The sequence below is a fragment of the Anoplopoma fimbria genome, chromosome 8, assembly GCF_027596085.1.
Source record: "Anoplopoma fimbria isolate UVic2021 breed Golden Eagle Sablefish chromosome 8, Afim_UVic_2022, whole genome shotgun sequence".
Lineage (NCBI taxonomy): Eukaryota > Metazoa > Chordata > Actinopteri > Perciformes > Anoplopomatidae > Anoplopoma > Anoplopoma fimbria.
The window spans coordinates 14,008,778-14,033,742 of record NC_072456.1 but is presented as its reverse complement, the minus strand read 5'-3'; the positions used below and the strand labels follow the sequence as shown (position 1 = coordinate 14,033,742).

General features: G+C 37.6%; 2 protein-coding genes across 2 annotated transcripts; both read left to right on the top strand.

Annotated features, from left to right (window-relative positions):
- The first annotated feature begins 196 nt into the window (after positions 1-196).
- Positions 197-11,066, top strand: LOC129094987 (disabled homolog 1-like). Its single transcript, XM_054603322.1, has 10 exons — positions 197-231; positions 366-557; positions 3,544-3,683; positions 5,691-5,789; positions 6,634-6,765; positions 6,874-6,960; positions 7,063-7,110; positions 7,265-7,327; positions 7,699-7,783; positions 10,354-11,066. The coding sequence occupies exons 2-10, from the start codon at positions 473-475 to the stop codon at positions 10,737-10,739; spliced, it is 1,125 nt and encodes a 374-aa protein (XP_054459297.1). The 5' UTR covers positions 197-231; positions 366-472; the 3' UTR covers positions 10,740-11,066.
- Positions 11,067-11,535: 469 nt separating this feature from the next.
- On the top strand, positions 11,536-24,271 carry si:ch73-40i7.2 (FYN-binding protein 1). Its single transcript, XM_054603341.1, has 16 exons — positions 11,536-11,638; positions 15,097-15,715; positions 16,334-16,445; positions 16,852-16,907; positions 17,014-17,051; positions 17,276-17,307; positions 18,278-18,410; positions 18,780-18,942; positions 20,129-20,279; positions 20,490-20,506; positions 21,049-21,109; positions 21,410-21,452; positions 21,726-21,888; positions 23,162-23,195; positions 23,589-23,626; positions 23,768-24,271. Exons 1-16 carry the CDS (start codon positions 11,636-11,638, stop codon positions 23,803-23,805), a joined length of 1,701 nt encoding a protein of 566 aa, XP_054459316.1. The 5' UTR covers positions 11,536-11,635; the 3' UTR covers positions 23,806-24,271.
- The last annotated feature ends 694 nt before the right edge of the window (positions 24,272-24,965 follow it).

The following is a 24,965-nucleotide window of genomic DNA, read 5'->3' as shown; positions in this document are numbered from 1 at the left end:
AGAAAATTCCACCCAAATCACTTTCATCCCCAAAGAGGGACAGCACCATGTACTGGGCATATTCCCTATTAGAGCATTTATGGCCTCATCCAAGAGTTCCCATGTCTTCGGGACTCCCAGCGGATGTTAATATATCACCAGTGAATCTGCAGCCTGAACTTTGACTCTGAGAAGTTTTGGCTGTGAGTCGAGCCAAGAAGCGGGGTCAAAGCAGAGACAGACAACCAGCAGGTGAGGTGGATCAACCTGTTTCTTCTCTCTTTCTAGAAAATAAAAACATGTTTTTTTTCATTGCAGTTGGACAGTTTTAAATGTCTGATATTCTTTGATTTTCTCTACAACAACGCTGCTGTCTTTTTCTCAAGCGCCCAGACCAAGGAGGAATGCTCTCTTGCTGCAAACAAGTTACAGTAACATTGTTCTCAGTGCATTCTGCAACGCCCCAGCCTTTAATTTCCAACCAGACCTCATCATGATGGAGACAGAGCAAACGGCTGTGAGTTGTCATGCACCGGGCCAAATTTCTGTCAGGACCTGGCTTTCCTCCAGCACAAGAGGTACAAGTGTTTAGCTGCTGTTGCTTGTCGGCTTTGGTTCTCAGACAAAAATGAAGCTAAGAGTTCTGCCTTTTTGACAGAAGCTGTAACTGGTGATATGAACAAAATCTGCTGAATTGACAGACATGGTTGGGCAGGCTAATCTTTAATTCATTTCGACTTTAGTAGTTACAACATTATCAAAATGTATTGTATCTGCGTGTGGCTATACCTAAATAGTGGAAAATACATGACGAGATTTGAAATCAAAGTGTAAAACATCACTAGAGACACAAAACAGTTGCAGGGCAGCTATTTGCTCTCAATAACAACTCCCTCTAGAAGTAATCTATTAGGTTTTCACAACAATTTTAGAAAGTGTTAAATTGACTTAAGGTGACCTGCTGACTTGATTTATATTTTTTGTACGAAGAGTTCCTTCCAAAATGAAGCCAAACCCAAAGGTAGCAAACAAAAAAGAAATGTAGAATCTACTGTTTTGGGAGCTTGCTTCATACTAGAGATTAACAATAGCTGTGTTTCCATTTACATTTTTATATGCATTTTGAAGTTTGGCAGAGAAGCTGTTGGAAACAGAAAGGAAATTGATGAAACTTCCGAAAAAAAAAGGTATTATGCTCGCTTGAGGTGGTCTTTGCCTTTGTCCTAAAAAAGTTGATCCACTAAATGGATTGTGGAAACTCATTTAACCAAATAAATTCTGACGTAGAGAACATTTACTCACATGAGTGATCCACTGTTTCTGCTGTCGGTGTCTTCACGGATATTCTCAGGTCAACATGACGTGGCCAAGATGACATGAAAGAACAATTAAAACTTTCTCTCCTGAAAACCTCCTGCCATTATGTTCTTCTAGATGAGTTTGATATGGTAAAATGGACAAGCCAATTTGTTTACGGTTCGCAACCTCTACTACTTCTTCTACTCTGTTTACTGGTGGATTACAGCCATACAAGCCTTCAGCATCAACATATGATCAAACTACACTGTATCCGAGTTATTCGCTCCAAACCAGCTGATGCAAACACGTTAAATGTGCATTTTCCTCTTTTTTTGCAACATTTCAGAAGATCGCCTAAAATTTAAAGAAATACTACCAGTGGTTTTAGAGAGAAAACAAAGCAAACTTTCTGATGTCTGATTACTCACAGTAGCCGGGATGCATCTGCTTCTTTGTTTTTGACCCTTCTTTTGAATCCACCAACTTTATGATAGTTTAATACAAAATCACTGAAGTACACCTTTAATTAATATAAATAATCACCTTCTAATGTCGAGTGTTATAAAGATCAGGAGGATTTACTCTTTTATTATTGTATTTGTTCAGGGAAACGGCTTTGTGAGAAGAAATGACCCACACACATGACAAATGTAAATGAAGCGGTTCACTGTATAACTGACAATACAGTCTACATTACAGTATGTCCCCTGATCTGTGACTTTGTTAATATCTGATGGGAAACGGGAGTGTTTTTTGTTTTTTTTAGGTCAGACTTGTTTTGTTCTTCTTCCTTGTTTCTCCTTCATGCATTACTGCAGGGTGTCCAGCTGTTCCAGTTGTTTGGGAAACACACTGTTGAGTTATACAGTGGAGTCTTACTGGAAATCCTTTAACAGGTTTCCAACGTCATGTGAAACCGGATAAATATTTATCCATCTTTTCAGGTATTTTTATTTGCAAACATTTGCTGGTTTGTCTATAAAGTTTCCTCGTGTCACTGTAAGTCTCAGAAATGTAAATCTTACTCAATCTGCTTTAAACACTTCTCAGACACATTAACGTTTAGCCACAATGATGGTTTTATGAGAATATGATTACTTTGGGTAAGACTATATCCCAGTTCTGTGCCTATAAAAACGGCAGTAAACCTGCAGGAGTCAAACTTCTATGATGAATTTAAGGATTATAAAACTTCTGAAATCCGATGCTGTATTCTTTCAGTACTTTGGTTCGTTTGTAGGCTTCGAGTAAGGAGATAAATTGTTGCATAGGTATGGAAGTAAGCTAGTTGTGTTCATTTATAGGTACAAAATGCAGTTATCAATATGTTTGAGTCTAAAAATATATTTTTATTTATTATTTTTTAATAATTAACTATCAAATCAAAATGTAGATTTGACAATAGATTGATTTTTGTAACCAAATGTTGACTTTGGACATATGCAGTGAGATATCAAACCTTTTATTCTGCCTATTTTTTCCGACTCTTCAGTAAGTCCTCTCCAGAGCTCCTCAATATAACAAGATTTGTCATTCGTTGTCATCTCTCACAGGAGACGCACTATTAAAGTTGAACACTGTCAGCAGAATATTTATATCCCACTCACATCAGAAACTTCACACCCACACCGCAGTAACAAGTGGGCATAATATAGTGTGTTAATGTTGCCGTGAAAATATAAGTTAACTGTCTTCAAAGGAACTATTTTTGTTCATTTTAGAGTTTATTTGGCTTTTGACAATCACCAGCTCAGGTCACTGACTTACTTTTTATTGGACTGTGAAATGTGCTGATCATTTAACTTAACTGTAACTAAAAGTCTGTAAACTGTGTTTACAGGCCTTTGAAGAGCTGACCTTTGTTACAGCAACACATACCGACATTTCTATAATCAATAAATGACGGGGATGAAACATTGACCAAGCATCAGAAGCTCACTCAGCAGTTTCCGCCCCACACACATTGAGAACATTATAACACTAACATACTTGAACTGATTATCCATTTACAAACACACACACACAAATATGTACACCCGAAAACACAAGTGCTAGACTTTATAAAAACACGGAGACATTAGAGTATAAGACGTGCAAACATGATAAAAACACAAATACACATTTACTTTAATCAGATTATGACAAACAAACAAAATTAAAACATAATTTAGTACCACTAATAAACACAGACATTTCATTTCCACCCTTTGAGACAGATTTATCCTCATAGTTTGACATTCTGTCTCACCTCTTCATATTTCCCAGGAGCACCCAGAGCACCCAGTGACGCCACCTCCCGTTTCCATGGAGACGGGGTTCGCTACAAAGCCAAGCTGATCGGCGTTGACCCGGTACCGGACGCCCAGGGAGAGAAGATGTGCTGGGACTCTATGATGAAGCTCAAGGTAGTCAGTCGGTCCACCAAAGCCAAAACAAACTAACCATCTGTCTGCTCTTAATTAAAGCTGGGCGACCTGTGAGACGATCCTCTCGTCCTCCACAACTGCAGTCATTTCATCAGGAGAGAAGATGAAAGATAAACATTACAAGTCTGATATCATATGACCAGTGAGATAAAAAGAAAAAGGTTAAGAGTCTTTTTCAGAAATTTCTTGAATAAAATCCTTCTGGAGATAAATTATCCTCTATTTCAACATCAATGTTTATGTCCAAGGTGCTTTTCCCCTTTACTCGCATCCTAAAAGTAGTTTTAATCCAGTAACTATCAAGTTTATAGTCAACGCTAAGACTATCCGTTTATTAGCCGTTAGCAGAAAGTACCGCTGAGGATGAAGGGATGTCGTTAGTTTGGCAGGAGTTTGGTCATAAACCAAAGTATTGGACAAATCAAAGTTATGATGCTGCTAAATCTCACTTCAATGTGTCAAATCACAAAGTTGTTCATTGCTCCTAATCTCAAACTATGACACCTCAGGCTTTCGTCACTGTCAAGATGGCGACTCTTGAAGGCCACTCAGTTTGAACTTCACAAAGACTTCTCAGACACCTATGTGTGACGAAACAGAGACTACATCCATATTCCATACAGTCTACGGTTACTCTATGTACCCATCTACTGTCAGTTCTGCAGGTCTCAGTGATGCTGTGTCAGCATAAGCTTGTGAGATGCATAGTCAATTTTCAAAATAAACTTCCATCTTCACAGATGGTCATCTTTAGGCAACTAATCCACTTCAGACATGAACAGCAGTCTCCTGGACAAAAGTTATGTGTTTGTTTGACCCATCCACCTCTTCTGGGTGAACTATCTCGCTCTCTATACTACGTCAGTTGCTCTCACTGTAATGCCCCGGACGTGTGCATCACATACACACGCTAATATGTGTTGATGTCAGACGCCGAGGATCACTTACCAAGCTGCAATATTTGACGTGTTGGGAGTGGGAATCGGTTGCTTGAAGATGAAAAGTCAGAGGGTTATCAAATTCAACCTGAGGGGGACACTTTTTGTACAAAAATGCCCAGCAGCAACCCATCTGATAGTTGTTGAGATATTTCACTAAAACCCAAAACTGTCAACCCCATGGCGGCGCTACAGGAAAAGTGGTTCATCCTCTGGGGACCATCAACTTCTGTACAACATTTTATCTTAATCCATAGTTGTTGAGATATTTGTTTATTATTATTTTGGCTTTTTGCCTGTATTTGATAAAACAAAGGTCCCCAGGGAGTCGAATGATGGACGTTGTGGTCAGTGGCATGGATAATGGTACAAAACAAGTATTTTAATTTTATATTTAAAATCATTCTGATAACTTTGTTGAAAGACATTAAAGACCTGTTAGTTTCAGGCTCATTGAAAACTTCTCAGCAACAGGTACTTTGCAAATAAACTGGGTTCCTTGGATGAAAAAGGAGTTGTGGGAAAAATCCTGCGGTTCAGAAGAAGGATTTTGATATATCTGACATCCTGCTCACCCCTGACTTTTCAGTGGCTTCAGGCCCTCCAATCTCAGGGGACTTTGCACAATCCAGCGGGATTTACGTCCACCCGTACACAACAGCTTTTAAAAAAACAGGCCACAGGGGCTAAAATATTCTTGGAGAGAACTGGATGGGAATTAGTGTTGAAGAAAAACAGCTTTTGATATTCTGATGTCTTTGCTCCCCCCAGTGATCATGTAAAAAAAAAAAAAAAAACACTAACCACCAAACATTGAACAGTTCAGCATTACAGTTACAAGTTAAAAGCTATAATCAGACAATTAATATTCAGAGAGGGAAAACAGCTAGTTAGAAAAAAAATCTACACATAGTGGCTTTAATATCATCAGTATAAACATTTATTTCACTTTTAGATGTGTCTGCTCTGACCCACCACACTCTAACCTCAGCTCTTCTGACTTTGCTCCTACCACTCAAACTTTGTTTTAATACCTCATCTGTGTCAGGGCTTTGAGGCAGCAGCAAGGAGACAGGGGAAACACAAGCAGAGAGTCTGGTTGAAAGTTTCCTCCAGCGGACTGAAAATGGTCGATGAAAGGACCGGGGTGAGTTACACTCCAAATCTCTCTTTCCTCATTTTGTTGTCCTTTAGAAACTCAGGTTGATGGTTAATCTTGTGCGCAACCACAACAACCATTGAGGTGTTCCAGTTGAAAAAACAAAATGCGTTCAAGATAACATTTTGTAACATTTGAATCATTTTCACAAGTCAATTATCAGGTTTTCTCCTGGAGGCAAAACTTAATATCTTTACATCTGAAATGAATTTTCTAATGAGTCTAGTTTAGTCCATGAAGATATTTTATAAATATCTCCATTTTCCTCCCTGAAAGCATACAGTTGACATAGTTCTTCCAATAATAATCTGTGAAACATTTGAGAAGGGGTGGTTAATGAAATGAGGAAGTGTGCTTCCTATGTGAAGTGGATACTGCACATTATGTGGAAGTGGGTGTTCACAGATGATTTACGTTTCGGTTCCACTTCTGCTCATTATTTTGGGTCAAATTTTTGTGGTGATAACAAACATCACAAAAGTTTGCCTGTAATTCAACAATTCTTTATATACCTTTCACATTCAACAAGCTAAATTCTGTAAAATTGATTTTCCCTCTTTTAGTTTTAAGCCCAAAAATTAACAATTAATGATATTGAAACAAGATCTAGAAAAATTGCATACAAGAGCTAGAGAAGCAGAAACCGTTTGAGATCAGAAACCAGACAAAACAACTTAAATCTGGTTGCATTTTATGGTTATAATCGTCTTAATTTCTCTTTTTTTCTTCCAGTAATTGTAATCAGCTTTTTTGTTGCTGAATGTTGACACAGTGGTTTGATACGTTGTAACAAAACTAAAACCTCAGATTCTCTTTTTAATTTGTTTTTCAGGCTATACTTCATGACCACGACAGGAGCAGGATCAGCTCTTTGACCAAAGATGAGTCCGACCCCAGAGCTCTGGCCTACGTTTACCAACACCAAGACACCTACAGCCTCTTCTACATCAAGACAGCCAACCTGGTGCCGACACACAGTACTACACATCATTTCTGTGCTGTGTTCGTTGGGTGCCACCCTGCAGTGAATGTGTTTGAGGTGCAGTGTGACGTTTTTTTCTGTGTCCGTCAGGCAGAACCGGTCCTGGTTGACATTGAGGAGGTTTGTCAGGTTGTGGAACAGGAGACGCCACAAGAACCTGCAGAGGCACTGAAACAAGTCAGAGAAAATCACTATAAGTGGGGGGGCTTCTTTGGTGTATGTTTTTAGATATTTTTTTCGTCAACACTGTGTTCAATTTTGTCTGCATGTTTTTTTCAGACCAGTTCCTTACTGCAATTAAATGACAGTTCAGTCCCTCCAGCTGAGGTAAATGAGAGAATGAAAAGGCTCAGTTGTATTCTTAAATGTTGAACAACCCCTACATTTTCTGCTGAGGTTTATCATTAAATAAATATCTTTGTGTTTTCTTATCTTTCCTACATGTTGAAACAAAGCTTTTCAGTGTAGCTTTATTTTTCAGGGAGCAGCTTTTGAGGATGTCTTCAGTCCATGGCCGAATTCTTCTTCAGGACAATCAAACCAGGTTCAATCAACAAAACACAATATCACACATGTGACTGTTTAACTCCACTGTGATTCACCAGAACCTTTGAGAATATAACTACCAAACCATTGCAGTCAGAACAACAGAAACAACTGAAATTTCAGAATTTAAATGTTTTCAACTCTAAATACTGAATAGCTTAGAGGTTTATGGCAGTTAAAGTGAGCTAGTTAGCCAGCTGCTTAACCTCTGAGGTCATGATAGTGATAAATGAGAGGAGTTGACGCAGCATCTCTATTTTAGTCCGATTTCTATTTTATTCATATTGTATATGTTTATGTATAGTCAGCTATTGTGTGGCTCCTCACAATGATACAACAATACAGACTGTAGTGTTTCTGTGTCTTCAGGCCTCTTTCAGTAATGAGCTGATGGAAGTCTTCTCCGTCCAGATGGAGGAACCGCTGATGCCCAACCAGAGCACCAGTCAGCCAGGTAAGTTTCAACATGAGTCCAGGAACTGACCCTGCACTTACTCTCTTTTACTAACTTCAATACTTCAACCACAAAATTAACATTTGTTTATACTTAAAATGTATAAACAGTCTCATGCTTGCTCAGGCAGATACTCATCTGGATGAGTCCAAAGTGATCTGAATAGTAAGGTTTTTAATCAAAGATCCATGTTTGCGAGGTACTGAGCATTTGACTGGATAGATGAGACTCGGAGTATAGTGAATGAGTTGTCTTAGTTTTCTAAACAGATTTCTTGATTTAGTTTTCCTGTTGTTAAATACGCCTGCCCGTTTCCTTCAATTCATCAAGACTTTTCTCCATTTTATGATTCTTCATTCTCTGTGAAGGCATGAGAGAAAAAGTTGTCTTCAAGAATTCAAGGTAACATGCCAAGTTTAATTGATATACAAATGGTCCTTTTGTGGTGGAAGTATTCCTTTAACCAACTGTGACCTGAAACATTTCATGTGTAGAGCCAGTTGGGGGCAGCACACAGCCTTGGTGAAGGTGCTAAGAGGACGGCCCAGGACAAAATAATCCTTCCCCTCATCATTTAGTCTCCAACAAGTTGCTTTCATAGTTTACCTAATTTATAAATTTAGATAATGTTTAGCCTAATAACTATATTTTTTTCTTTACAAAGTCCCAGCAGTTTACTTAAACAGGCCAACAAAGCACATTACACACAACATGGAGCCATTGGTCAAATAGGTTGTTTTTTTATATATATTGTGGCCAAACATTATAGAATTGGAAGAGGCTTTTCTGAACGTTTTGGGTGCAATTTCCAATTCTTTTTCAATAAATTGTTAGAAATGTTTTCTAGATAAATCGATCAATCATTTAGTCCATCAAAAAATCTGAAAAATGGTAACAAATGTCCATCTCAGTTCCTCAAAGTCCAAAGTAATTCTTAAATGTTTTGTTTTGTCAGTCCAAAACCCAGATACCCAGTTTAATATGGTATTATACAGAGAAAAGCAGGAAATCAACATTTTTCAGAAGCTGAAACAGCGTTTTCTGCGATTTTTGGAATGATGTATTACTTTATCCATTATTTAATTTTCAAAATACTTGCAGCTCAACTTATTGTTGCAGCACTAGTTTGTAGTCTTGATTGGATTTTGATTAACAGATAGAGACACACATGAAGGCACAACATATATTATAGTACAGTCCTTCATTGCCATCACATCAGAGGGAGGATTCATACAGAAACCTAGTTCAGGGTTTATCAGTTTGATATCCCATCATTCAATAGTTATCATCATAAATATCAAACTGTTCTGCCATAAAACTACAGGTAAATCAAACAAACACTGACAACTTCCCTCCTTTAGATCTCAACTGTGACTCATTGTTTACATCTCCTTCTTGTTTTACCGAATCACAGCCTTAACGCCTTTTACATAGTGTCAAAACACACACACACCCATCACACTGTGGTATTGAATGTGGTTGAACCTACTCTCTGGTACACTAGTGGAAAAATTATAAAATCACAACATATGGAGTTACAGCATCAATGTTTTAGTTTTAGATTTTTGTTGAAAATTGTCCCCAGATTAAATGTGTGAGTAGTTGGCAGAGTGATGTTCATATGTTTGTGATGTGGCGCTGTATTGTACATCTTCAACATCAGAGGCCCAGTTTCCCATCCTGTCTTTGTGTTGGTCCTTATTACTTATGACAATGACCTTTACCTGACTTTAACAACGGTAGTAAATACATTTATTCATAAAGCACTTCTTAAAATGGTTTTAATTACCTAAATGAACGACACAAATCAAAAACTTTGCCATTAAAGAAATCATAGAAAATAAACTCCGGTTACGCTTAAAACTAACAGATTGGGTCCACTTTATAGATGTGGCCACCATGTTTCTACAGTAGCCCAGAACAGACAAACCATACACTGGCCTTAGATAAGGTTCTCCTACACGCTAAGCACACAGGAAAAGTTTCAGTTGGTTGCAATCTGCACCGTCACCAATGGATGCCGCCAAATCCCACACACTAAAAGTAAAAAAAGTTCAAATGTAAAATATCACAAAATATTTCAATATTCTGTTTTTTTTGTGCATCACAGCGTTTGGAGCTCAAGGTGTCTCCTTTAAATTATCATTCCACCAACCATCCAAACCAAAAGATTTTTAATTTGTAAGATTTAAAACAGAGAAAAGTTGAAGAACTTTAAAAAAAAAATCGGTTTCTTGAAGTGAGGTAGATGGAAAAAGATCAATACCATATTTGCTGATTTAATATGAAGCCCGGGCTTGATTCATTTAGCTTAGCATAAATACTGTGAAGAGGTGGGAACAGCCATCCTGACTATCTGTAGGTTTAATATTCAGCCTCCCAACATCTCTAAAGCCCACTAATAAAAACACTTTGTTTAATATGTACATAAACTTGTAAAGTGTAAATAAAATGACAACTTCACAGAGAGTTTTGTGCAGAAACTATTTCTTGATGCAGTGACTCCATGAAGTGCTCCAGTAACTTTTCAATAAACAGTGACGCGACTAATCGTTCTTCTTGTCTCTCAGAGTCTCCACAGCCAGCGCTCTCGTCCTCTCAGATCCTCTCCATGTTCCCCACACAGCCAGCAGGCGGCTCTCCGTACTCCTCTCCCCCGTACTCTCCCACCACCATGCCCTGGGGCCAGCAGGGATTTCTGGGAAATCAGTGGGCAGGTCCAGCTGCAGCGCCCTGGCCCACAATTCACAGCGGTATGGCAGCCTTGGTACCAGCGGGCATCGCAGCACCCCCTGCAGGAGGCCAGATGATGATGATGATGGGAGGAGACACACCTGCTTCACCCACAGCTGTCCACGGGTACCCCACCCCTTTAAACTCCCTCTATTCCCCCACTGGAGCACCTGGACCACTGCCTTCAGCATCCCCCACCTTGGATCAAAGTCCCCTCTTGTGATGAACTGGTTAGAATAGGAAAAGTGTTATTGAATTGAAAAATTGCTGCTCATTAAGAACCACACAAATTTAATAACAATTACGTTTCTGGACATTCATTCTTTCTTTTATTTGGAGATTAAATAAAATATTTGTGTTGCTATTGAAGAAAACTGTAAGATTAAAACAATCAAAAATGTCAGTCACAGTTACCGTATAATATTTACTGTCTATTCAAACTGGAATATACAAAAATCTCATACAAATAATTGTTAACTGATAATTGTAATTGCAAAGAAATTGATGCTAATCATGTTTCATTTTACCAGCTCATCTGTTTTATGAGTTTATCTGGTACTTTATATTCATTTTCATTTCTTTATTTGGTTTCTACTTGTTACTTTGCTTTTCTGTATCAAATTACAATTTGCTGTCTTTTTAAAAAGATGTCTTTACATTTGCTCATAATGTAAACCACACATGCTGAATAAAATACAGGACGTACAAGGAAGTTAACTAAATAATGTTATCGTGTCTTACTTCTTTCTCTAAACCTTTTAGTTTTTGAAATAGAACAGGGAATTGTCTGAACACCCTTTGCCAGAAATAAAAATGATAAACAGATAATATTGCTTCACAGTGCCTTCACATATTACTGTACATTTTCATAAGCAGATGCAGAACCTGACCTTTTAAGAAGAAATGAAACAAATTGGCAGACTGCATGTTAATGTTTCTCTAGTGTTGATGTTGTGGCCGCTGTCAGTCAACCTGTCGTCAATGCTGAATTGCAGAGCATTTCCTCATTTGCAGTAAGTTTAGTGACACAGATCTGTACAGTAGCAGCGGTCTGGTTACTGAATCACTGCTGGACATGGAGCACTTTACCCATCAATAAACTCTCACCAAAGACAAAATATGGTAAGAAATTATTATTTACTGTGTTTTTTAGAAGGTTTTGTTGTTGTTTTTATTATATTAGTTATATCAGTGGAATGATTCACAACTTCTCCACAGCACCTTTTTTATTAGCCATATCTGGTCATTTCCTCCTAAACATCAAGCCGTCTATGAATAACCTGACTGCTGTAGAAAGACCAACAGATTTGATGGTTTCAACAGGGCTTATCCTCAGTTTCCTTCTATCATTTAACTAAATAATCATTGAATCACCTTTAAAACTTTTAACCCCGTTTACAATCCTGCTAATGCATAATCTGATCGACCGGCTACAGTTGTTCTCAACAGCAATTACATCATTTTCACATTTGAAGAGGAAGTTGGATTTTGAAATAAACAAATGTTCGTGCTGCTGCTTATGAAAGAAGGCTTTATTACACACAGTTATCACTGGTTGATGATTCACAGTGTGCTCAGTGCCGCTTTCCTTGTCTATCTCCCTATCTTAGAAAAGGTTTATGTTGTCCCTAAATTGTAAAGGACTCTGTGCTTCCTCCAGGTTTTTCTCCAAATCAAGGCGTAGAAAGACTTAAGATCATCACAACTCCACTGAAACCAGACTAATTATTGTAAATTCAGCAGTTCTTAAACACACATAATAAAATAAATGAATCCCTTCTGTAAAAGAGACTGTCTTGAATGTAATATATGTGAGAAAAAACTAATATTCTTGAATATATTAAATCAAACTTCATCTGTGTACCACCTTTTGTACTGGTTAGTGCAATTTGAAATGCTTTATGACTGACAAGCTGATAATAAGACAAATGTAAACATGTTGTCTTAACTGAGATCAACAGAAAACATCAAGAGAGTTCATTGATATTCAGTATATATACAAAACTAACATATGAGTTATAACTTTAAGTCATATCTTATTTGACCTGACTTTTCTCAGTGTTATCAGGTTTTCTCTGCAGCACACCTGCACAGCTACAATCTGTGGCCACACCGTTTCACAAAACATCTGCGATAATGTGTCAGTGCAAACTCACACACGTACGTATACATGCACCCACACACACTGCACTTCTGCAGACGCTCGCTGACTGAAATTGAAGTTGTCTGTGAGTTTGTGGTGTAGGGAGAATTTTTTTTTTCTGTTTCCTTTGTTACTCGTATCGAGAAAGACGACTGCCGGCAGAGCTTGCAGCTTATGTGTGCAGGAGTGAGAGCGGAGGGCATTTCTATGGTAACCAGAGCAGGATGCTGAGGTACAGAGGTGTGTGGTTGTGAGCGCTTCCTGCTCCTCTTTGCACTCTCTGTTTGTCTTTATTACAGCTTTAGGTGTTCAGGCAATAGATGGTGTAATTCCTTCACTCTCTTCCTGTTTTATTTTGTCAACATAACAGTGAATGAGATGTTTTAATACATATCTAAATTTCTTTTCATTTGCACCATTTTTCCATCTTTGCTGATCATATTTTTGTGTCAGACAACCGTTGTTCTATTAAAACAAATTCCTGACTTCCTATTGAAGCAATACTCATCCAGTGATATTATTTCTGCCCACTGACGACTGATGCTCTGTTTTGAATTGCTCCAAGCAATTTATTCAAGTTCACTTCTTTTATTTTGGATCATTTGTGTCAGTGAGAATGACAACATTCAAGCCCCAAATAATGTCACAGAAACGCCTAAAAATTAGAACTTCCAGAGTTCTTACAAGATGACTGAGACCCCTGCCACATTTTCTTTCTGTTTTGAATTTCATCTACGCTAAATTTGTTTTCAAAAGTTATTAAATATTAACTCCTTGGCCCCTTTATTAGGTACACCTTCAGTAATTGTTAAAACTGCTTATTACTGCAATCATAGTTGGTGGTGAGTTTGTAAAAGTTTGCAACAAGAAACACGGATCAATATTATAAAGTCCAGTTCAACACCACTGCAAACTACAACCTCAATAATACAAATACAAATAACACAAAGGTATTTCATATTTCTCTAAAGTTGTCAATCCTAATAAAGCATTATTATCTTTGTAAAGGTAGAATTCATTGCTGAGCTGTTTTATTAGATTACTTTCATTTTATTTTATATTTTTCACTTTCACCTACTAAAGTTGTCACTGAGTGTAAAAACGTCTCACAAATACAGACAGCAGAGTTCAATTTAGCAACAGTGCAGTGGAGTTCAGTTTGAGTGTGAGGAAACTTACAGGAAATTACATCTGATCACTGACAAACTGTCAGTAATCAGATGTAATTTCCTTAGTTAGTAAAGTTTAATTCTGTAGTGCCTTTCAAAACCAGTTACCAGATGCTTCACAGGAGCACAGAAAATACTGTATCATATAATATGAAAATAATTTCAGGGAGTGGTCAAACATAAACAAAAATAAATACAAAACACAAAAATAAAAACATAAAATCATTGCAGTAATAACTAGATATCCAACCTGGCAGGATGCCAAACTTCCTCCTATAAAGATGCTCACATGCAAGATATGCTACCGATTTTACGAGCTTTCATTTTTGCATGTTATTGTCAGTGTGACACTAAATTACCAAAATACAAAGTATGCAGCAAAGTATGCAACAAATATAACCTACCTAAAAATAAAACCCCCTATAGGCTTTACTACCCTTTAGAAATCTGTCTCAGAGAAGCGTTGTGTGACCGTCCTTTGTTTAGGGATGCACAGATCTAATATGACACCGAACCTCATTAGGAGAATAAGGTCATCTTCATTATTTAAGTGTCATTATGAAATGTGTTTCAGTTAAATGTATTCAGTCAGCTACAGGTTTTAGTGCCACGGCAATCGTTGACATCATGTTCCAAGGTAAACTGTAAATTTGGACAGAGACAGTTGTAGTATCGGATCGGTACGCGTTGTCAGCTGATACCCCGAGTTTAAGGATTGCATCGGTTATTTTGGCTCACCCCTACTATTGCTTCCATGAAAATTCTTATTTATATAATAATAAATATTTAGCCATCTGTTTAACTTAAACATAATTTTTATATATCATTAGTGATTGCTAATAATGACCACAATCTCTAACAGTATTTATTATTACTTCTTTCAGCCATCATTATATTTCTGTTCAGACTGCGCTGATTAAAATTTTGTCTGCTGCAAAGATTTGGAGACTTCTCATCTTTCGTGAAGATCAAAACAACCAGGAAACTGTGTTGTTTCGTGGTGCATTCTCACCTTGCAAAGAGAGCGTAGGGGGTTGACAGGCAGAGTGTGTGTGTGTGTGTGTGTGTGTGTGTGTGTGTGTGTGTGTGTGTGTGTGTGTGTGTGTGTGTGTGTGTGTGTGTGTGTGTGTGTGTGTGTGTGTGTGTGTGTGTGTGTGTGAGTGTGAGGGGGGGGGGGGGTCATGCCTTGCTGTGTGCTGTGCTGCTAACTTCCTGCTTTAGAAACAGAGCGGCTGCAGTTGAGTTTGTGCTCTCTGTGTTGTTGTCAGGGGGAGAGCATTGATGTGAAGGCTCTGAGGGCCAGGTTCAACCAAAAGGCCAGCACCTCGGACACCAGCAGCCGAGACAGCGGCTCCCCAAAATCTCCACGACCTGGGTTTGGGAGACCGATACTGCCCGTGACAGAGAACGAGCTGGCTCATCACAGACTGTTTCCTACGGTTCCTCCTCCTCCGATGGCTAGCCCAGGCCTGGTCAGGTTCCCGAGAGCAGAACCGATGGCAGCCTCCATCCCCTCCAGACCTGCTTCCTACCCTCGGCTGCCTCCCAATCCTGGAATCAGAGCATCCATCCAGCAAGTAGACGTTGGCAAGGTCAAGATGAAGGGGGAGATGCTACAGCACATGATGCAGAGGCACCAGAGGCCTCCATGCCCCAAACCAGCCCCAGCTCCAGCTCAGTCCCCTGTACCAGCTCCCACCTCCACTCCTCTACCGCTCCGACAGCAGCCCCGACAGAGGAGTGCAGGGGACGTGACCCCGCTGAGGAGGCCACTACCGCCTGAAGGACCCCTGCCCTTAAAGCCCAAACGACCTCCCAATGTCAACCTTGAGCCCTTTCTGAGGTTCAACCGAGGACCTGCCCTTCCTGCTCCAAGAAAGACTGACGGTGAGTCTCTTGTTCGCTCACAGATGTGTAAATATGGAGCCAACACATAAATGAAAGACGTTCGGACATTTCTGGTGTACACTGGAATGTCTGTGCTTATATCTTGTCTATATCTTATAAAACAAATATTGAAGAGCTTATTGATAATGTTGTACATATTCTGAGGTTCTAGTCTGAGATGCACTGGCAGAAATGTTAGTTCATCACTGCCAACATGACTTTGAGGGGATGCCTTTAATAAACCCTAATAATGTTATTTGCATCACCTGCAGTTTGGTCCTAAGCTGTCAAATCGCTGACAGAGCAAAACATGCATGATCAAAATAACACTGTATCTATGACGACACGAGGAGTTTCTTAACAGTAAGGACAAAAACGGCCTTGTTTTGTGACATAGAACATTGAGATGACTTTGCTGGCAAATTTACATAGCATTTTTAGAGCATCTAGAATTAGTGTTTGACGGCTATTCTTATTGTTTTATTGAATAATTAATAAGAAAATATATAAATATATAGAGAGATTTTTGATGGAAATATTAGTTGATTAAATTTAATTAAAATGTGTTCATGTGACGGCTGATACTTCTTTGTGCATTCTCTCTGTTTCTCCAAGCAGGTTCCCCGTGCTCAACAGGCAGAAAGATGTCTTTACCCGCCGTCATCAGTCCTCCAAAACCGCCACAACGATCCAACAAACCCAGCAAGCTGCCGCAACAAATGGCCTCCATGTGAGTACTTAGCTAGTTTACAAGATGCTGCAGGGATGTACGTACGGAACAAAATATCTTTGTTTTTAATTTAATTTTTTCCCCATATTGATGTACACAGACATAATAACATTTCTGAGAATGACATAATAAAATCACATTCTTTATTCCAGTCATGATATAAAGGTGGCACACAGGAAATATTGTGAAGATCAACAGCAATCTTGAGCCAAAATATAAAATATGTAATGCAATCAAGGGAGAATTAGTCATATCAGAGACTCAAATTTGGAGTTTTAAATTATTTATAAAATTAGAAATATCTTAGCAAATTTTTCTAAACTTTTGCAGCGTGCAAATGTCAAGTGGTCTAAGATACATGCCACGTAACCAATTGCTTAATAATGAACAGTTTTGTTGATTGCAGGGAGATTGAGAATAACCAGGACTTCTATGATGACATTGCAAGCCCTCAGAAGAACGGTAACAATTGCAGCTTGATTATTGGTGCATGGCTAATTTTTTTGTTGGAATTTTTGTTCAAATGGAAGACATGCCTTTCATGTCTTCATATTGTGTGACTTCACAGATTCCTGGAGCGACAACAGTTCACATTGTATGGACGGGGTAAGTACAGAAAACTGAAACTGAACTTTTAACTTACTGTAAAGTGAGAATGCCTCCCATTATAAGAAGTAATTTTCAGTGAAACAAGAGACTATAATGAGAATAAAGTTTAAATTCCAGTTAACACTTGTTTTTATTGCTTGAATTTTCCTTTATATTGGTGTTCCCCTTAAGTCCATAACTCTTCTTCTTTAAAGTTGCAAATAAAGATTTTTCTGTTGCAGGATGATGATGACGTGTATGAGTTTATTGATGAGTAAGTAGAAACTTTCTGCCTTTACCATTAAACCATTGTGTGTCTGTATTTGTTAAGCGCTCCACTGGCTAAAAGTAGATGGTGGCTGCAGCTGATGACATGAGACAGGACGGTGTCTCTTTGAGCTGCTTCAGTTATTTTTGCACCTACCGAAGTAGCTACTATTGCAACAACCACTACTGCGAGCATCATTACCTAAAAGGCTTTCGCAATGAAGGGTTGTTACATTAGAGACAACTTCAAAGTATCCTATACAACATCAGTCTCTGCTTTGGATTTAAAGTCACAAAGTAACAGCATTTTGCTGTAGTGTAGTGTGTTTGGGAAGCAACATCAGAAGCGCCACAAGTGTGTGAAATAAATATTTTTTATGGCTATAAGTTGTTTCTGTGATTCAACATATTTCCTGCTAAAGGAAAAATTTTTTACAAACCAGAGTAAAGCTTGCGGGATACTGCAGTTGGTAAACAGTTTACTGAGTAGTGCCTAGGGCTGAATCATGTTTTGTTTTTGTTTTTGTGTTTATTTGATGGAAACATCCCAGTAGCTTTAAAAGTGCAACTTACATTTTGGCACAAAGACTAGATGCACTGTGTTTAGCATTTTTAGCGAAATACAAATTTACTACACCTGTCCACAGGAGGATTGGTGTCAGTAATGTAACATGAAACACTAATATTAAGTCTTTTGTGGTTTAACCACAAACATTCACCTTTTTCCAGAGAGTGAAAGTTATGGGACTACTATGAGAGAAATCTGTGTAAATCAAAAATGTGAAGGCATTTTTGGCGTGTGAGATGGCAATGTCAGTTTGACGTTAGCATTTAACTTCAAGCATAGCCATGTTCAATCTCACAGAGCAACTAGCATTGCTGTAGATTCTTCTAGAGGCATGTTATTAATGTGACAGTATGCTGTGATGTGAAGAATCTGTGACAAGTCATTTCTCATTTGAATTGTTCTTTTATAGGGATCAGGTGGATATAAATCGGTTTAATTCTGAGAAGAAAAACAAACAAGAAGCAAAGAGTCAACAGGCGCAGGAGAAAAAAAATCAGCTGGAACGTCAGAAAAAAGAAAAAGAATTGAAGAAGAACTTTCAGGTACTTACAACATTTGTCTTGCATGAAACACTCTCACATCCAACTTCAGTAGACCAAACAGAATATTTTTAATTTGCTGACATCGATAACATTTTAAGATAATGCACCACCTTACAAAGCCAGATTTCTATTGGCAGATTTGAGGTTTAGTAGTTAAAACATTTAAAACTTCAGCGGGTCATGCCAAAGATATATTTTTTAATTTACATAACATATTTTATGAAAATTAAAAATGTCTGGAAACGATTAAATCTAGCATTGATAAATCAAGCACTGAGGTTATTCAAATCTATACTCCATCCACATCCAAACCTCATTTGTTTCTGTTGATTGTCAACCTCTTACAGCTTTTTTTATGTCCTTCTGTAGTTGGAAGGGGAGGTGGAGGTTCTTCATACAGCCAGAGTCCGGCATGACTGGCACGGAGGAGGAAAACTGGACCTCAGTGTACGACAAGGAGAGAACGTGGATATCCTCCGAGTTAAGAATAACCCAGGAGGCAAATGGTTGGCTCGCTCTCTAAATGGAAACTGTGAGTTTCATTTGAAAATTCTATCAAGCATGTAAAGAAAACCTTCTAACCTTAACCGCTCATTAGTGCCATAAAGTGAAGTTTTCTATCAAAAAAATGGTTATTGTTGTGTAAATTGAGATAACGATCTCTCAATTTGGTTTACACCGACCTGTTTTGATTCACATTTTCAAATTGTGAATTAAAAAACTTGAGATGAAATACTAAAAAACAGTATTGCATTTGTTATAAATGGCTTTGGTGTAACAATTTGGCATATCAAGATTTTATTTGAATTTTTTGGAATATGCCTTTGCGCTGTAGTTCATTCTGCAATTGTTTTGCTTTGGGGAGCAAGGTGTGAACGTGCTCTTGTATTTATGAGGAAGAATATGAGTTTAGACCTTCAGTTTGAAGACATTTTGTCTTGGTCATCTTGCCTCTGTGGTCCTGCAGTAGCTCTAACTTTATTATTTATATGAAAATCTAACAAATATAATGTTATGCAGATGATACAAAACTATCTGTGAAACCAAAAAATATCTTTCAACCTCTAAGTCACTTTCATATTTCATACTTTCTCTAGTGTTAATTAACCTTTCTGATAATCGATATTTAATATTCAAACAATGATAGAGGACAGGATGTCGGAATATCAGAAAACATTGGGCATGTTGAAGACAATGAAGGATGTCATAAACCAAAGCAGAGTAGCATTTTCTCCACTGAGAAAGTGAGACTGTAAAAAGTATTAAGACGTATTTAAGTTTTTTGTTAGTTTGAAGTCACTTTGGCAAATGTGTTTGTTGGTTGTTCTCAAGTAAGCCAACTAGCAATGTAGCATGTATGTACTGTTGCTGTGGTTACCTCAAGTGGAATATATCTTCCACACTGATTGATGTGACAGTGATAACACATGTTGATCCCAATTTGATGTTAAAGAGAAAAAAATAACTGTTCTGCCATTGTACCTTAACTATTCTGCCAACAGTGATGCATGGTTCTAGTAGATCGATGTCCAACATTTAAAAAAAAAGAGCACCAAGATTTTAAACATTAAAATGTCTTCATATGTTTTTTTTAGAAGAGACGCCCAGTGATGATATTGATTATCACTCTTTGAATTAGAAGGGCCTGTTTTGACCCACACACTGAATTGTTGTAATAAAGCCAAAGTACATACTTGTGATGTTGTGTTACCTTGCAGATGGATACATCAGTAACACATGTGTGGATGTTGACTATGAAGCAGTGAAGCGCAAAGTGCTCCAGTCCAGAAAAATAGACACATCAGTGTTGCCTCCACCACCTCCAGACCCCCCAACGATGTTAAATGTGAATTCCAATAGCAGCGACAGGTACAGTAGATCATGTTAATCCTATTAAAAAAAATTCTTGTTGTAGTTTGGGAAAAATGTTTAAATATTCTTTAGCCAACTTTTTCCAAAGGTTTAAATTATTTTGTCATCCAACCAGTGCGTAATCCACCTTATTCTTTGGTGGCAATGCTTTCTCAGTTTCACCCACGTTTGTTCCAACTAAAATGTTGTGTTTCCTCTAATCTGCAGCATGCTTCAAGATGATGGTAAGTGACAACACACCACACATAAACATTATTGGCTGACTAAGATTGAGACCAGGTTAATTGTCACAGTTTTTATTTTTAACTTCATCATTGCTCAGTAGAAACAATAAGTAACATAAAGTCCAGCATGCTTGATTTAATCCATTGTTGTCTTTTAATAAAACATTAAATGGTAAATAGGGATTCACAATAGGAATTCATGAGTAAACACCACTAGCCATTGGTGAAAAATCTTAAAAAGGTCTGTTTTTATTAAAATACTGTTGACAATTAACAGCTTCAACTGCAGTTGAAAGTGTTTTACACAACGACACTTCGTACAGTTTGCTAAAGCTCAATAGAATATTTAACAATTTGAAGAATGATAAAGATGACCAACTTGAACATTTCCAGTTGCTAACTTTATCTAACTCCTCAGTTCACAAGTGTCAATAACTTGCTAAAAACAAATCATTTTAATTAAGATTAGACAAGTATTTATCGACAAGAAGAAAAAAACAGTTTAGTTTTTAGTTTCACTGTACTTTTTGTTTTGTCTTCAGATGACTATGATGACGTTCAACCAATAACTGAGGATTTCCCCCCACCACCGCCTGACATCAGGTATCTATTCACATCTGCTCCACTAATACGGTAGAGGAAATGAGAGCCTGAGATATTGACTTAGACTCATTGCTCAGTGCAAGTCATGTATCTGTGTAATGTAAGCTTTATTTAACTTAAATTATTATTTAAGTGATGAAACTAATTTAAGTAATGTTCAATACAGAAAGAAACCAAGTATATGTCTACCTCTAATTAAATGTAATAATCTGCGGGAGGCAATTCATGAGGAAATGTGTTGTTGATAAATGCATAAACATGATCTTGATTAACTGTTAAATAATCATAATCTTTTTCCAGCGTAGATCCCAAAGTGGAGAAGGAGTTAAGAAAAAGATTTAAGGTAAAAGTATTCACACTTTCACACCAGATAATAGATTTTTAATTGTAGATAAAACAAAGTGTCATCAGCATAGCAATAAAAGGAAATATATATCTTGTTTGTTATTTGTTCCTGAAATATTTGTGAATAAGGTAACAAATACAGAAAGAACAGGGCCTAGGGTGGTTCCTTGAAGAACTCTACATACAACAGATAATGATGAGAAACACAATTTCCAGATGCATAACCCCCCCCCAAAAAAAACAACAGATAATTGAATGTGATTTTTTACAGTATGAAGGGCCTCTGAGGGTGTTGCACACCATGATGGTGGATCCCAATTGTGTCATAAAGAAGCCAGGAGGGAAGGATCTGCCCGTGACTCAAGGAGAAGTTGTGGACATCATCCAGCTCACTAACAGCAAGAAATCTCTGTGTTGTAACCGGTTTGGAAAATGTATGTAAACACTTCACATCCCTCTTTGACTGCATTGTCATTTTAAGATGCCGCACTGATACATGAGCAGTTTGTCAATGACCGGCTTTATATTCAAATTCAAATGTATTTGTATAGCAGCATATCACACAAAAGCAGTTCAGAGTGCTGTACACAAAAACAAGAACAAAGCATCGAATAAAGCAGTGAAAATGTGCAAATACACAGACAAATGGAAATACATAAACATACATACTTTCATACAAAGAAGCATATCTGAATTCTACTGTGGAGCCAGACCAGCCAGTGCTTTGTTAACCAGAGGGAGGATTATGAATTGTATTCTGAAAGCAACAAGTAACCAGTTAAGGTTTCTCAGTACGGGAGTTATATAGTATGATCATTGCTCACAATGACACGACTAACCTGCTGTAAACAATATAATGTTTACCTTTTTTCACTATCTTAGTTAGTGCGCTAACAATTGGTGATAAGCATTAAACCCAAAGTACAGCTGAGACTGGTGGGAATATCATTAGTTTGGCAGGTATTAGGAAATATTGGACACATTATAATAATCAATAATCAAGTTTATAACAATTAAGCCCATGAATTTGTGTAACCATTACATTACAGTCATTTAGCAGACGCTTTTATCCAAAGCGACTTACAATCAGTAGTATATTACATATCATTCATCCATTCACACACTGATGACAGGCTACCATGCAAGGTGCCACCATCAGACTCTAACTAACATTCATTCACATCCAGTCCACTCCGATGGCAAGCCTTCGGGAGCAACTTGGGGTTAGGTGTCTTGCCCAAGGACACATCGACTCCTGAAGCCGGGTATTGAGCCACTGACCCTCTGATTGGAGAACTACCTTGCTCTCCACTACACCACAGCCGCCCCAAACCTAACCATAACCATAACCATAACCACTACACCACAGCTGACCCAAACCTAACCATAACCAAAAGTTCACAGGAATTTATTCAATAGTCGTTGAGATGTTTCAATTAAAAGGAAAAAAAAGTCAACCTCATGGTGCCACAACATGAAGAGTCATGGCATCGCCAAAGTCAACAGAGCACATAGTCTGGGGACAATTCATTTCTTGACAGAGTTATGTGACAGACCATTTGGTAGAAACTGAGATATTTCACTGAATAAGGGAAAATGTTGACCTGCTGGTGTTGCTAGAGGGAAAGTCATAGGATCACAAATTCAGTAACAGTTGTATTTTAATTCAATGTTTTATATAAAGTCTGTTGTTCTCACCTCTCACAGATGGTTATGTGTCCAGATCGATTCTTCTTACAATGTAAGTGAATCTTCATCAGTTCAATATGTGGCCCTGCCACCATTAGCAATACTTTAACTTAGTTTCTATATGAATAAATAATGGTATTTAACCTAATGACCTATTTCTACTTTCCTGTAAATAAATTGTTAGTATGAGGACAGCTCCTCTTTGACTTTGATTGTTAAATAGAGATTTTTGTTGTAGTTTTAGTGTATATTAATAAGTAAAATTCGTACATATACATCTTCCTATTTCATCTGCAATTGATTAAATGCTTTTTGTTATCATCCACTATCGCAGTCAACAAAGTTGTAAACTCAATTTTGATGTCACGGTAACGAGTTTTAGGTCTAGAAACAATAATAGAAATATTTTTTCTGCAGACAGTTTAACATCAGTCTTTCTTTTTAGGGAAGGAGACATTTACGACGATGTTGATTATCCAGGTGGTGAGTTATCTGTCGTTCTTCATGTTCTGTAATAAATTATATGCAAACAGTGCTACTAAAATTACCAATGTAATCTGAAATATTAATTTTTGAAAACCCATGTGTTTGACCAACTTTTTTGTTTTTATTTTTTTATTTCAGACATCTACGACAATGACTCTCCACACCCTGATTATTGATACATGCCAGCTAAACACGCACAGTAAGACAGAGAGAGATACAGACACAAAAAAACAAGATATATACGCATTTCAAACTGAAACCGACACCAATATAAAACTATATAATCATCTATCTGGATACACATGTTTGCTGAACTCCACCATAAGCATTTAATCGAACAGGATTCAAAGACAGCAGGCTTCCTGTTGCAATTGAGGTGGAATAGAAATGAGCTCTCTGGCTCACAAACTAAATAGCTTAAAAATAAAAACTATATCAAACTAAGGGACAAAAACAGAAAATAGAGTAAATAGAGACACACACATATTCCATTTGCTGAGACTATCAAACTTTCCATTGCATTGTTTGTCAAACTGTTTGTATAGAAAATGAATACACTATAACTGTAGCTTTGTGTAATGCGCGAATTCTGAGATAATTTAAAATAAATTTTACTGGTAATTGTGTTCCTCTTTTATTTGACTGAAGCTGTCTTTTTTTTGGAAGAAAAGAAAAACGTTGCCCCTGGAAGTGAAATGGTAAATCTATCTGCAAATGATGGAGAAGAATGGAAATGAGGCAGAACAGCAATATGTGGGGGACAAATGTATTCGGAATATCCCAGAGACACATTGCAATCATTTCATCAAGACTATTCATTTTTATAATAATATGAATTTGGAAACAATATATGAAATAAAACTGAAAACAGTTATGAAAGGACCTAAACACATTTCCAATAAAGGTTGAAGTTTCGACTGGAGGATATTGTCAAACTGTAATAACTTTGTTGTAAAAAATTATTTACAACAAATGCAACGATGGGGATTACATTTTACAAAAAAGGTTTAGACCAATCCTTGAGGTATTAGGGGGAAGTTAGTTACAAGGACACTATTTTCACCTAGGTATAGACAACCAGTCACATTAACTACACTGTCCCTCTATCCATTAAAAAGTATTAGTCAAAAAGTCCTTCTAGGTTCACATCAGAGAGAAGTATCACCATTGATGATGTGACTGTGAGGAGTCTGGGACCAACTGTCGCTCTCAGCAAACATCGCATCGGTCACACGCTCCTGCAGACTCCTCCTCTACGACATCAGGAGGATTCACCCCTTCCTCACTGAGGAGACGGCGCATGCGCTCATCCAGGCTCTGGTCATCTCCCGCCTGG